The sequence below is a fragment of the Mastomys coucha genome, unplaced genomic scaffold, assembly GCF_008632895.1.
Source record: "Mastomys coucha isolate ucsf_1 unplaced genomic scaffold, UCSF_Mcou_1 pScaffold15, whole genome shotgun sequence".
In the NCBI taxonomy this organism is placed as follows: Eukaryota; Metazoa; Chordata; class Mammalia; order Rodentia; family Muridae; genus Mastomys; species Mastomys coucha.
In genome coordinates, this window is record NW_022196897.1 from 118,317,591 (window position 1) to 118,332,672 (window position 15,082).

At 43.4% G+C, this 15,082-nt stretch overlaps 1 protein-coding gene across 2 annotated transcripts in view; it reads left to right on the forward strand.

Moving 5' to 3' along the window:
* Window positions 1-10,320, forward strand: part of Shld1 (shieldin complex subunit 1) — a 72,775-nt gene extending 62,455 nt beyond the window's left edge. For both annotated transcript variants that reach the window (XM_031371995.1, XM_031371996.1), the window contains one exon: window positions 9,495-10,320. In XM_031371995.1, coding sequence (XP_031227855.1) covers window positions 9,495-9,937 — 443 coding nt within the window. In that variant the 3' untranslated portion in view covers window positions 9,938-10,320. The remainder of the gene's footprint in view (window positions 1-9,494) is intronic.
* Window positions 10,321-15,082: the final 4,762 nt, after the last annotated feature.

Sequence of the window (15,082 nt, forward strand, 5' to 3'; positions counted from 1 at the left end):
CTCGAACTCAGAAATCTGCCTGTCTCTGCCTCCCAAGTGCTGGGATTAAAGGCATGTGCCACCACCACCTGGCAAGAATAATTGTTAAACAAAGACGACCCATTGCTCCCCCTGGAGAGCCCATCTCATGCTTGGATGTGACTTACTGTCTACAGCTCTTCTCTGAGAAGCCATTCCCGTACTTTTGGGTCTGTCTTGCTTTCTTCTGAGAGCCTTTCTTTCTCCTAATCCTGTGCTAACACCTATAAAAAAGAATAGCCTTATTTAACCCCAACTCTACCTCATTAACTGTCTGATCCTGAAATTCTTTTCTGTGTCAAAGCAACAAATCCAAGTTTGGCTGGAGCTGGAAGTCCTCAGAAGCCCGGGAAACCCCTGGGGAACCCCTCAGGTACTACTACTGACATATTAGTGTGGATAGAAATCCATTTAGGAAACCTTGCATCTAGCCAAACCCCTCCTGAATATAGAAACATGGTATGTCACAGATCAATGATGTCACATTCTCTTGACCAAGTCTTGCTAATGTCAACATTGTAACTGGGTACACCACAGGAGTCTTATCTGGTCATTAAACATTGTAATTTGGGTAAATGTGGGAGGGTCCCATTCCTCTTTAAGGAGAAAGGATTGGGTTTCAGTTCTTCAGGATACAGGACCAGTCTCCCCAATAGCCTGACTGTATTCTCCACACCTCAAGCATCATTTCCCCCTGTAATGCATATATAAAAGAATGGTAACATCTGTATAAAATAACATTTTCCCTGGTACAGACTCCAGGGGTTCCACTGAGACAGATTATCTTTGGGGGTAAGCAGTTTATTAGAAGACCTATTAAACATGCTATTAAAGCAGACACACTAGGCAGACAGCATGGCTTTTAGTCTGAGGATTTTGGTCTTGGCACTACAATCAGCATGATGAAGACTCTAAGGAAAGTCAGGCCTGGGAAGCAAAGTGGGACTCGCTTCTTTCGAAGATCTCAGAGGAGCCTGCAAGCAGGCTGTTTCTGACTTACAATTTTTGGTACATTTATTATGGCCGTGTACTCACATGCATGCCATGGTACATGTCTGAAGGTCAGGACTCACGGGAGTTTGTTCTCTCCTTCCACTGTGTGGACCCTGGAGTTCAAACTCAGCTGTCAGGCTTTGCAGCCAGTGGCTTCACCTACTGAGCAACCTTGCTGGCTCTCAAGCAGTAGCTAAGAGCCCATAATGCTTTTGCAGAGAGCCCAAACTGAATTCCCAGCACCTACACTAGGTGGCTCATAACTGCCTATAAGTTCAGTTCTAGGGAATCTCAAGCCCTCTGGCTTCCACAGTCACCTGCACGCATGCACATATGCCTGCACACAGACATACATATATACACACACGAGTAAAAATAAAACAAATCCTTTTGAGATGCTTTTATTTGTTTCATAAGTAAGGTTAAAGCTCAGGCATTGTCTTAATTAGCAGCTCACCTTTAACCCGATTCTGCTGAAGAAGAGTCATAATCAGAGTAGCAGCATTGGAGCTGCGGACATAGTTCATTTGGTGGAGCGCTTGCCTAACATTTGAGAAACCCTGGATCGAGCCCCAGCACAGCATAAACCGGGCACGGTGATGCACACTGAGGTAACATGAGGATGTGTCTCACACAAAAAGAAACCTAGGATCCCAATCACTTGCTTTTCTTTCTTCTCACAAGGACTCCTTACTGCCCAAGCTGGGATTTGAGCAGTCCCCTGAATTGAAAGTTTGAAGATTCGTTTATTTTATTTTATGTGTCTGGTTGTTCTGCCTGCACATATATATGTCTGTTGCATGTGCTTGCAGTTCTGGCAGAGGCCAGAAGGAGGCTTCACATTTTCTAGAACTGAGTTACAGATGATTGTGAGTTACTGTGTGGGTGCCGGGAGCTGAACTAGGCTCCTAGAAGAACAGCCAGTGTCGTTAACTGCTGAGCCATCCCTTCTACCCTGAAATGAAAGTGTTCTTTTTAAAGATTTATTTATTTATTCTATGTAAGTATGCTGTAGCTATCTTCAGATACTCCAGAAGAGGGTATCAGATCTCATTACAGATGGTTGTGAGCCACCATGTGTTTGCTGGGATTTGAACTCAGGACCTTCAGAAGAGTAGTCGGTGCTCTTAACTGCTGAGCCATCTCTCCAGCCCCAAAATGAAAGTTTATAAACTATTTGAGAGAATATTTTTTTTGAGCCAGGGTTTCAGTGTGCCACCATATTTGGCTAAGGTTGCATTTTTCAGGGATTCCTTGCTGAGCTAAGCTATACTTATCAAAAAAACAAAACTCATTTCTCACAGGTACAATCCTGCATATGAGTGTATGTGCATGTGTGTGTACATGGATATACATATGCACATGTGTGTGAGTGTGTGTGCATGTATGTATGTATATGTTCATGGATGCACATACATACATGCATGTGAAGTTCAGTGGATAGCTTTCAGGAACTGCATATCTCCTTCCACCGTGGGATCCAGGGATCAAAATCAGGCCATCAGATTTATATAGCAAGCACTTCTAGACACTGAGACATCTCTCCAGCCCCAGAACATTTTAATTTCTTAAGGTTAATATATAATTTTTTAAGATGCTTTACAGTGCAGAACACTGGTGGGATTCGGTTGCCTTGGCCCTCATGTGGGGCTTTGTCTCCGCACATATATCTTTGGCTTTTTCTGGCTCTTACTTTCCTCCTCAGCAGTGGCCTGTCACGGGGCTCTGTCCTTTGAGTAGTGCATCTGCTCATCATTAAGATGAAGGGTGGCAGCAGATGCCATTTCCCTCTGCATGATTCATCCAGCTTTAGCTTTCAGATGTAAACAAGTACCCACAGAGACTGCCTACCTTCAAAAGCTCCTGACCCAGAGGCAGCTGTCCTCCTTGTTAATTTGGATTCAATGTCTTGATATCCACACACCCTCTTTGTGATTTTGATTTTTAAAGGAACTGTTGCAAATCCTAAAACATAGTCTGTGGGTGGCTGGGTTGCTAGGCTGAAGGAGGCTCAGGCTTATTCATGTTTTATGATTCATTTGAATAATATTAATAGGCTATAAGTTGCTTTAGAATTCTAGTGCAGGTTGTGGTGTTATATGGGAGGAAGAAAGAAACAAATCAGAAAGAGGACTCAAGATGTTGACAGAGTCACCAGGGTTCATCCCTTCCATCACTTTACGGAACAGCAAAGGAGCAGAAGAGCTGTCCACTGTGGAAAGGGGAAAAGAAGGATGACTGTCTGGAGATGAGTCAGACAAACCCCAACCCAATAGGTTTAGGCAGAAAGCTGTCTGTGAGCACCATACATACATACATTCATGCATGTTAGTAAAACTTATGTATGCACAACAAAATCACACTCCTACTCTGTATTATGATAGCCTATTAACAGTTCTTGACTAGTAACTATAGGACTGTGTGGGAATAGAAGGATTTAAAGTTTTACTTCTGGGCTGGAGAGATGGCTCAGCGGTTAAGAGTACCGACTGCTCTTCTGAAGGTCCTGAGTTCAAATCCCAACCACATGGTGGCTCGCAACCATCTGTAACGAGAGATCTGACTTCTTCTTCTGGAGGGTCTGAAGACAGCTACATTGTATACATATAATAAATAAATAAAATCTTTAAAATTTTACTCCTGAAATAGTTAGACATGCTGAGTTCTGCTAGCTTCTTAAAGCCCCTATCTCTTATCTTGAGAAGAGAACTGTATGGTGGATTAAATGAGAACAGCCCCCACAGGCAGATACATTTAAATGCTCAGTCCCCAGCTGGCTGAACTGTTTGGAAGGATTAAGAGGTGTGGTCTTGTTGGAGAAGGTATGGTACATGATCCCCTATGTATCATGAGGGGAAGGGAGGGAATGGGCTTCGAGGTTTTGAAAATTCATGGCAGGCCCAGTATCTTTTTCTGTCCCTGCTTCCTGAAGATGAGGATGTAAAGGTCTCGTTTACTGCTCCAGCACCATGCCTGCCTGTTCCCTGCCATGATGATTATGGAATAACTCTCTAAAACTGTAAGCAAGCTCCCAATTAAATGCTTTAAGAGTTGCTTCGGTCATGGTGTTTTTTTCACAGTAATAGAATAGTAACTAAAGCAAAAGGCTTGCAAGAGACTGCCTTGAGAAATGATTATTACAGCTATCTGGTCAACCCACAGATCCTGTTTGCTAAGAAGGAATGTTTGAACTGTTTCCAGCAATATTTGTTCCTGTAATCGTGTCTAAATGGTGATGGAAATTTCCACCTTCAGATGGTCCCACAGAGTTTCAACACCTATCCAGCCTATAAAAACTCTAAGCAGCTCTTGGTTGGTGCTGGGCTTTTACAAAGCATTAGTTTGGGCCCAAGCCTTGGCAAATCAAGCCTAGTTGTACTCTAGGTGCCTGCTTGATTCCTCAGTGTCAGTGTTCCTGGAACAGTTGACACTTTTGCATTCATTTTGGCTCTTGTTAAATTGGGAAATGTGGTTTTAAATAATATGCTGTGGGAAGGTGTCTGCTGAATCACCCCCGTTCACCAGTATTCTCTGCCTGACCCAACACAATAATTCCCCACGCATCCATTTGAAATCAGGCTTGGTCAATGAAATACAAACCAAAGTAACAGACTTCCTGGGTATAGTGCTTCATCATGCTCTTACTGGCATCATAGCCAATTAGGTTAAGGTAACTGGTCTATCAGATTGGGTTCTAGGGTAAGGGTCTGATGACCAGATCTGCTTGCATGTGTGTGTACTCCTCATGTGGCACATCCCACAGACCTGGGAGCTAACGTTTTGCTGTTTTACACCCCTGAACTTTGGTGCTTGCTTATGTGACAGCCTGTCTGGCAGGAATGGATATATTTTAGAAGGATACTTGTAACTCCTTCTTTGCCTGTCTGACTGTTGAAAGAATGAACCCCATAAATTTTTCTAAGAATCTCCTGCTGAGAAATGGCTGACATCTGGGGAATCATCCAGAAGAGGAACTTCTCTCCTGAAGAAATTAACAAGGCTGACCTTGAACACAACTCAGAGCATAAGCAGTGGTGGGCAGGACTATAGCGGGGACAGACTTCTCACTTATACACACTTCTTGCTTTTTGTTTAAACGCTACCCCCTTGACAGGGCCACAGAGGTAGACTTGAGTCCTCTGTGGTGGGGTAGCCACACTGACTGGGTCTCTTTTATGCTTTTCACTATTAATTTGGCTCCTTCAACTGGCTTATTGAAGATGAGTGGCTAAACATGGCTTGTTAGAGTGCAGGCCAGTAACACTTGTTATGTTGCAAAACATAACCCATTCTGGCTGATACTGAAAACTCACTGAGAAAGTTGTATCTGAAAAGAGACATAGTAAAGCTGGTGTAGGAACCAAGCATACAGGCGTGCACTTGTGGCGTTCTAGAATAGTCTATCTTGACACCTGGAAGAAGCCCAGGGAAGAGAGCACCTGCATCAGGTACTTTTTGATTGCCGTGCTAAAATGCCATGACCAAGAGCAACTTATAGGCTGTGCAAAGAAAGAGAAAAAGCGAAGGTATCTGTGCAAGGTGATTCATCTTGAAAAGTGGTACCCAAACCTAGCAACACCCTGGGCAGCGCGGCTCCTCCTTTATCCCCTACATAGTGCTGGAGGCATGTAGGTCCTTGCGCTCACTAAGGGGACCAGGAATGTTAAAACCACGGGGTTGTCTCTTCATAGGGAAAGATATACAATCTGTTTTCTGTGCCAAAGTCTGGGAGCAGGTCTGGTTAGCAGCCTGGTGACCATTGTGCGGACTGTGCGGCACTGTGATTACTATACTAGATCCTCCCCAGGCCCTTATCTTGAGCCAGTTTTCTCATTTTATGGAACCCGTCTTTATGGACAATGTCACTTGTACTTTACAAAGACTTTGGATGTAACCACACCTTAAACTCTGTTGTATACATGGGATCGAGTTACTTATCATCAGGAAACTTTTTTCCAAATTATGCTGTGCTTAAATATGCCTGAAACAAACTAGCTAAGGTCAGACTCTTGAAGTTTGAACCAACACTGGCTACTGAGTTGTGTTGGACAGAACTGCCTTCTTGCCTCACACAGGTAGTTACTGTGCTGGGTGTGGTAGTCACAGAGACGCCCACAACATAAATGGAGAATGCCCCTTTTCCCATTGGCAGGAGCTTGACTTTACAATCTGTTGTGATTGGCTAGTAGATACACAAAGGGAAAAGGTTCAGGCTCAGTAAACTTGAGTCCTTGCCAGGCTAACTACCTTTGATTACAAAAATTATAATTCTCCTATCATCTTCCATCAAGGCTGTACTCCCTAAAAGTTCCATAACCTCCCCCAAACAGTGCCACCAACTTGGGATCAAGTGTTTAAACATAAGAGCCTATGGAAGACATTTCTCATTCAAACCACCACAGTAAAAAAAATCACACCTGTTTAATAAGAGACACCTCTGGCTGTGTCCACAGGAGAGCAGAGACAGAGAAAGATAATGAGGGTTTTGACCCAGTGAATGGTCGAATCTGGTGAGAAATGGAAAGTTTGAATTGTCTATTGTCTGGTAGTAGAACCTGCTGGTTTGTAACTTTCTGTAACTCCAGACCCAGGGGATCCAGTTCCCTCTTCTGACCTCATCAGGCTCCGAACACACCCAAGTACACAGACAGTACATGCAAACAAAACACCCATGCACATAAATAATAATAAAACGAAGTGCACGTGAAAAGGGGAACATTGGCAGTCATTGAGAGGACATTCCATGCTCCTCTTGAGTGTGAAACCTCAGGTGGGAGGTGTCAGGAATTTCTCAGTTACCCCAGTGTCTTCTGGGAATCTCCTTGATCCTTCCCACCAACAGGTCTCTGCATCTTCCTGCCTTCCCAGTGAGGAGCCAGATTATCTGTAGGGGACAGCAACAAGGGATGCCTCATTCTATCTACCACTGAGGGCTCCTGTCTCTCCCTTCTCTGGTTTTTGATAGTAACACCATTTATAAGATGTTTACTTGCTAATATCTGGGCTTTTATTTGGCTGTTTAAAGTAGGAAGTGTTAGCAGTTCTCTCTAGAATTTGCTTTAAAACTTTTTTTTGTCAAAATCTCAAGCTCAATGACTGCAAATACAATACAAAGAAGCTTTTTTTTTAATTCTTTTTTTTAAGGATTTATTTATTTATTATATGTAAGTACACTGTAGCTGTCTTCAAACACACCAGAAGAGGGCATCAGATCTCATTACGGGTGGTTATGAGCCACCATGTGGTTGCTGGGATTTGAACTCATGACCTTCCGAAGAGCAGTCGGTGCTCTTCCCCCCTGAGCCATCTCACCAGCCCTGCAAAGAACTTCTTGTCATGAATTATTCATGTTAGGTTTCGCATATTCTAGGCTGACCTTGAACATAGGGCTTTGTGCAGGCTAAGCAAGCATTCTACCAACTATGGGACATCCCTAGCCCTCATGAATTGTTTGAGAGTAAATTCTAGCCTGATGCCCACCCCTGTTAATTATCCTACAAACTGAGACAGTCTCTTATAAGATACAATCAAGCTGTTACTATCGGGAAGCTGCAGCCCTCATTCACAGTGTTCCAATTGTCCCAATAATGTACTTTATGTCCCAGAGAGCCAGTTCTAAAGCTCCCACTGCTGAGGGTTGGCATGTCTCTATTTCGTCTCCTGCAATTCTCAGTCTTTTCTTGGTTTGCATGGACTTGTCTCTTATGAAAATACAAGTTAGAAAGTCTTCCCCACGTGTTACTCTGACATCTAGACTAGAAAGACCAGCATCTGCCACGCTCTGCATCTAGCCGCCCATATACTTCTTAAACAAACAAATGAGTGGTGCAATGAAATAAGCTTTAAATAAATGCATAAACAGTATCTAGCATCAGGCCTAATAGCTGGTGATGTCAACAGTTGATATGAAATGCCATAATTAGGTGGATTAAACAGTCCTACTGGAGGCTGAGTCCACAGTCTTCAGCAGCTCCCTTGTCCAACGAGGCTATGGCCAACACTGTTCTTTATGAATTACACTCATCATAGAAAGAAATGCCAAACTTCAGATGGAAGGTAGTAATGATAGGATCTTGTTTTCAGCTTCCATGAGTTTATATACAGGAACCCCAAGTTAAGAACTGCTGGTCCAAGCTGAAAAGATAGTTCAGCTGTGTTTGTTAATGTTAAGAGCATTGGCTGCCTTTCCAGGGGCCTCAGGTTCAGTTCTCAGCATCCATATGGCAGCTTATAACCATCTATAACTCCATGTCGTGGTTCTTATTGCTTTGAAGGGATGCCACAGCTTATAGAGGAAAACATTTAACTGGGGCTGGCTTACAGGTTTAGAGATTCAGTCCATTATCATCATGGTGGGAAGTATCATGGATGGGACACAGGCAGACATGTAGTTGGAGAGGTAGCTAAGAGTTCTATATCTGGATTGGCTGGTAGCAGCAAAAAGAGACTGGGTCTTGCTTGGCCACTTGAAACCCCAAAGCCCACCCCTAGTGACACATTTCTTCCAACAAGGCCACACCTCCTAATAGTGCACTCCCTATGAGCCTATCGGGACCTTTTTCATTCAAACCACCACATTCCAGTCCCAGGGATCTGAAACCCTTCTCTGGCCTCATTAGACTAAATACATGCAGGCAAAACATCTATACATATAAATAAAATAAAAAGATTTCTTGATCCATGCAAGCTAGATATTTGTGGTGGTTTGAATAGGAATGCCCCCCCCCCATGGACTTATGTTTCTGAATGCTTGACCCCATAGGGAGTGGCACTATTAGGAGGTACTACCTTGTTGGAGTAGGTATGGGCTTGTTGGAGGAAGTGTGTCACTGTGGGGGCAGGCTTTTAGATTTGATATACACAAGCTACACCCAGTGTGGTTCATAGTCTCTTCTTCTGCTGCCTGTGGGTCAAGATATAGAACCCTCAGCTCCTTCTCTAGCACCATGTCTGCCTGCATGCTGCCATGTTTCCTGCCATGATGATAATGGCCTGAACCTCTGAAGCTGTGAGCTACACCCAGTTAAATATTTTCCTTTATAAAAGCTCCCTTGGTTATGGTGTTTCTTCACATCCATGAAACCCTAAGACAATACGCTTCATAAGAGCAAGCGTGTGGCATAGCCTAAGGACAATGGGAAATGCTTCTGAAGTCTCAGTTGATTCTGCTTAGTCAGTGTCTTGGGAGTAGTAAAGTGTGTTGAGATGAAGAGAGGCATCTGTACTGTTGGTTTGATTTCTGGTCTTAAAATTTTATTTGCATGTGTGCATGGTGTTGTAGGGAGTTCATGCTATGTGTGCACATAGAGGTAAGAGGACAGCTTGCAGGAGTCATTTCTCTTTCCACCTCACGTGGGTTATGAAATCCACTCAGGACATTAGGTTTGTGTAGCAAACACCTTTACCCACTGAGCCACCTCACCAGCCTACCTTCTGATACTTTTCTCTGCCTGTGTTGAATACTGGAATGTTTTGTCTTGCAGATAGCAATTCTCTAAATACCGAGCAAAAAGGCTCCTGGGACTCTGAGAACTTCTGGCTTGATCCTTCTTCAAAAGGCCAGTTGGAAACCAATGAAGAGGAGGATGGACTTCGGAAATCCCTAGATCGATTCTATGAAGCATTTGCCCATCCACTGCCAGGCTCTGGAGATCCGCTCTCTGCATCTGTGAGTCAGTCTCTGTCTCGGACAATCTCTGAGCTCGAGGGCCAGGAGAGCCAAAGGTATGCTCTCCGCAGTTTCCAGATGGCCCAGGTCATCTTCAACCGGGATGGCTGCTCTATCTTACAGCAGCATTCCAGGGAAACCCGCTTTTACCCGCTAGAGCAAGAAGGCAGCTCTGTGGATGATGAAGAACCCACCCCAGGACTGTCAAGAGAGGTCATTCGTTTCCTCTTAGAGCAGACTGTAATGAAAGACTCATAGCCGGTGCTGATGTGAAAGCAGGCAGTGCTGGAGGGGATGTGCTGTCGCCTGGTCCCCAGAGTCCATGGGTATGTGTGTGGAGTTCTCTGGCCTCTTTCTGTTTCCAGCCCTTAGCCATAAGCTTTGCAGGTAGAGGCTAGCATCGGCAACCTGATGATGGGGCCAGTAAACATCTTGGTGTGCTACCTCCTACTTACCTTGGCCAAGGCTGCTACGGACTCAACTAGGGTTGAGTCCTAGCCCAGCTTCTTGCCTTAGTCTGTGCTCCTGAGTGCTGTCCTGGGGACCTGGCCAGAGCTGAGACTTCCCTGCTTGGCTTCATCCATCCCCCGACTCACCTACTGGTGTCTCTAGGGCCTTTTCTTAATAAACTTCTATCTGCATCCTTGACTCAGTCTATTCCTGGGATTACAAGCCTCAGAGAACAAGATTCTGGGACATGAATGTTTTGAGAATATACATTTCCGTGCTGAATCAAGAGTAACAATTTTATCGAGTTGTAGGTGAGGACCAATTGATTGGCCTAAAGCAATGTAAAGATTTAAATACACTTCCAACAGTGTGTGTGTCACATCTTAATCATACCTTTGGCTCCACTCCAAAGCCAGAATTCCATCTGCAAAGCTAAAATTCACACACAAAGGGCTTCTTCTTCTCTACTAGATTGCAGCATGGAAGGGGAGGAGACGGTGCTGAACCATCCTCTCAGGATGCAGATATGGGAGCACATGCCCAATATGTAAGGGTGTGCTGTGTGACCTTTCTGGTTTGTGATTAGTGGGAATAAGGAATCCCTTGCCCAGGCAGCTTTTCCCTGTCCTTGATACCTTTGCTCTCTGTCCACTGCCAGCACTCTCTGAAGGGTCGCCCCTCATCCCCCACCCCTGCTCTTGCCTCCAGTACCCTGAGCTCAGCGCCAATGCTTGCCTGGAGCAGGGCTTTGCTGTCACCTGTGCCTGCCCTCCAGGCAGGTGCCTAGCCTGACAGGGAGCTCTTTAAATAACTAGTTCAGGCTTACACTGGCAGATGCTCTACCCTGCGGGTTGTATCCTGTACCTCAGTTTGAGAATTACGTCAACTGGCACCAGGAACTTGAAACAGTAATTGGAAGCCTCATAGAGTTCTTCAAGCAAAATTACAACAGGAGAAAGGCTTATTTCCCTCATTTGGAGGAATAGCAAAAGCTGGCAACACTCTGCAGTTAAATTTTGAGAAACTCAGGGTAAAGTTTAATTGGCATAAGACTCCAAAGCTTTTCAGAAAGTAGATTATGTAAATGGGGCAGCCAGCAAGTGCACCCTAAGAGTTGGTGCACTGCAGAGTCTCCTGGGGACCATTCTTGAATGCAAAGAAGCCTAAAAAGAGGCAGAGGTGTGTGCAGGCTTCCAGTTCAGGAAGGCCACAGGTAAGAGATCCAACATAGGAAGGTCAAGGTACCTGTAGAAAGGGTCTTATGTGGTAGGAAATCAAATGTGAATAGGACCTTGAGAGATGCTCACAAATGTGGCTCCAGTTTTTCCCCCTCTCTCCTGTTCAACAGTCCATGCAATAATCACGAGATTGGTGCAGTTTCAATCCCAAACCTGGAGGTTAAGTGTGAAGGTTCCAGATTGTATTATTTTAATCCTTGAAGAGTGTCACTGAAAATTATTAAGCCACAGAAATACTTACAGTTTACTTCCATGGCTATCAACAGAGGGAATCTGGATTATTCTCTGCTTGTTTTTAAAGGACAAAACAAGCAAGCCAACAAACAAAAAAAGCTATTTGACTCTTCATGTCGGGAAGGAGCGGATTCTATTTTGAAGAGAGATCTTTAGTATCAAAGGCTGTCTAAGCCTCACGGGTGTCAGTGCTGAAGGTGTTCGGCGAGAGGAAGCCCGCCATTTGGGGATGTGGAGAGTAAAAGCCAGGCTTGCCTCGGGGCAGCACAGGGTATGGCATGTGTTTACTTAAATCGGAGTAAGTGTTTGTGACAGGCGAGTACAAGATATTCGATTCTCTGTGATCCTGCCTCTTAATTTGATCTCTGTGGGATAGGGTGGCGTTTTCCATTTATCTCTGTTTATTTAGCCTTTAATAAAGACTAAGAGATAAGGATCCGGTAGCTCAGGCCTTAGGCAGTATTGCCTGTTTCAGCACTGAGGGTCACGACTTCTTATCATCTCATGAACATTAGGTGGGGACTTTCCATATCATCAGTGACATTTTCCAGATCTACAGAGCCTTAGTGAGGGCCACTTTGTTCTAGAAACGTCAAATCCTGAAGATGAGAGCTTTGGGCAGAATCTAAGAATCTAAGGTTCCTACCCTGCCCTTAAGTTTCTTTCTTCAAGCTCAGGAGTGGACCAGGACCTCGCTCGCCCTTGCTTGGCCTGCAGTCAGATACACCCAAGCCGTATGATTTCTTTTAGGGCATACATGACTGATCCTGTTATCGTCAATTTCAAAACAGTACAGAAAGATCCATTCTTTTTAAACCTGTAAAAATGTTTTGAATTTTATATTAGATCACAGTTGCACACAAAGATGCATGTACCCTATATGTGAGTCTTAATAATTCTCACAGACTGAGCCAACCTGCAAAATCTTGAGCTGCAAGAGTTACCAACAGCCCAGTGGTGCCTTCTGAGTGGAGGGTTCCATCTGTCGAGCTGATGAGAGCAGTTGGCACTGACCAGTTTTCTTAAGGTGCTGGTAGCACACAAACTGGGTAAACACGTGGGTAGTATTTCTATCATTGCTAATCTATTCCATTCAGTATGCTAGGGAAAGACAAAAGCTACATCTAATCCATGCTTTTACACAGCTGTGTATGGTCAGCTTAATATAAGTACTTAAGATGTAAAATGCTGACTTGATAAAAATTAATAATAGAGTAGGTGACACCATAGGCATCAAAAGTTAGAAATATGGGATGATGCCTCCCCATTCCCAATTGCTAAAGTTCAAGATACAGTAGAATAGACTATCCTAGGAGAGGGGGGACTAGAAAGTGCAGAGCACATCATGTTTCAAGCTACCTTTGCCTCTCTTTGCTACAGTGAAAGTTATTTTAAAAAGAAAAGCATACACCAATGGCCAGACACTGTAAAAGAGTAGCCTTATCAAAGAGGAGAACATTTTCTGTCTAGTGATTGAAGCAGTTCCAATTTTAAAAATAGATATATCAAAGGAAAAAGTTGAGCCCATAAATATGTATAAGCAGAGATGCAAACTGAATATGTGATAAAGGTAGTGTTTCAATTTAGTCATGGCTGGGGATGTAGCTTGGTGTAGACTACTTCCCAGGCATGCACACAGTCCTGGACTGATGACCAGCACAGGAAGAGAAAACAAACAAACAAACAAACAAAACAGGCAAATTCACAGCTGTCAGCAATGGTTTCAGAATGATAATGGACTCCCTGCTTTGGGAGAGGGAGAGTCAAAGTAGAAGGCTAGGTTTCCTATCTCACTTCTTATAGCAAATATATTCTAGATGGGTTTCACGGTGAAAATTTAAATCATCAAAAAATGTGAGAGAGAGATATGCAATATATATATATATATTATAGATATATGCAATATATATAGATATATGTAATATATATATATATATATATATATAGAGAGAGAGAGAGAGAGAGAGAAAGAGAGAGAGAGAGAGTGTGTGTGTATACATACACATATGGGGAGAGAGGGATGTCTTAGAATGAAGAAATCTTTCTAAGAATTGCTCAAAAAAGTAAAATCCTAAACATTAAAAAAAAATTTTCATGAGCTTGTCTAAAAACATACATCTTTATTATGGCCTGGCAAGAATGGCTCAACAGGTTCCTGCTACCAAATGTGATGATCTGCCCGGTTTGATCCCCGTGGCTTCATAGTAGGAGGAGAGAAGTGACTCCAAGAGAGAAGTTGTCCTCTGACCTATGAAATTATTCTGGTGTATATGCATGGGCATGCCACATTGACACACACACGCACACGCACACACACACACAATCATGCACACGCACATGCAAACATTTTTTAAAAAAACATAAAACCTCTGGTGGTGTCAACTTTTGCCAACCTACACAGATCTTGTCTGCTGTACCTGCGATCTGGACCCGAAAGAATGGGGCAGACTCTAGTCTAATTCTATAGACAACCTTACTTCAGTTTTAGTGTACCTTTATACTCAAATGTAACAAAGAAAACAATGATCCAAGGAAGGTTGTTTGAGTTCAGAAACACATGAAAATAAATGTTAGTAGGAACCTACTAAATATTGACAGAGCAGCCATTTCCCAGAATTTTCTCAAGACAGCCAGTTTAAACACAATTGCCTGGCACATATTATAGATCCTATCTGGGAGAACATGAGAGCAAGGCAGAAGACCGTTTCCAGATCCGGGGCACCCTGAGGACAGCACTCAGCAGGTTCTTTCACCAGACTGGGCTCTATAACTTTGTTCTGACATCCAAACAAGAATATACATGCCTTATAAACTGAATGTAAATGTTTGTCACAGGAGGCACGAAATTACATCCAAGAACAACCCAGGGAACAAAATGCACCTGAGATAAAAGACCCTCTGCCTTTTTTCTTGGAGCTTCTCGTACAGTTCCCCGAAGTATGGTTCACCATGGGTCATTCTTTTGACTATGTTCCAACAAGGTGGGAAAAGCTTTAAAATTATAACAAGATCAAAATAAAGAAAAATACATAGACTGTAAATAGAGGGGGTTTTAACACACAGAGTTCTTCCAAATCATTAGAAATAGAACCAAGATGGAAAAATGTCAAAAATACGATGTTAGGAAAGTGATGTATTTGTCTTCTTTGATGTGCTTGTAGCCACAGTCTTGTAAATAATCCCAAAAGAGAAAGTAGTAAATAAGTACAAAAAGAGAAAGTAGACAAGAGCTAACAGGAAGAGGACAGGATCAGTGGAAGGCGGACAGCCACAAGGGGCAGGAACAGGGAGGGTTGGACATCACCGAAATACAGTATGTACATGTATGAAAGTGCCATAATGAAGCCCGTTGTCATATATAGCTAATAGATAGCAATTAAACATTGTTAAAGCATGGCAGAGATGGCTCAGCTGTTAAGAGCACTGACTGCTCTTCCAGAGGTCCTGAGTTCAGTTCCCAGCAACCACATGGTGGCTCACA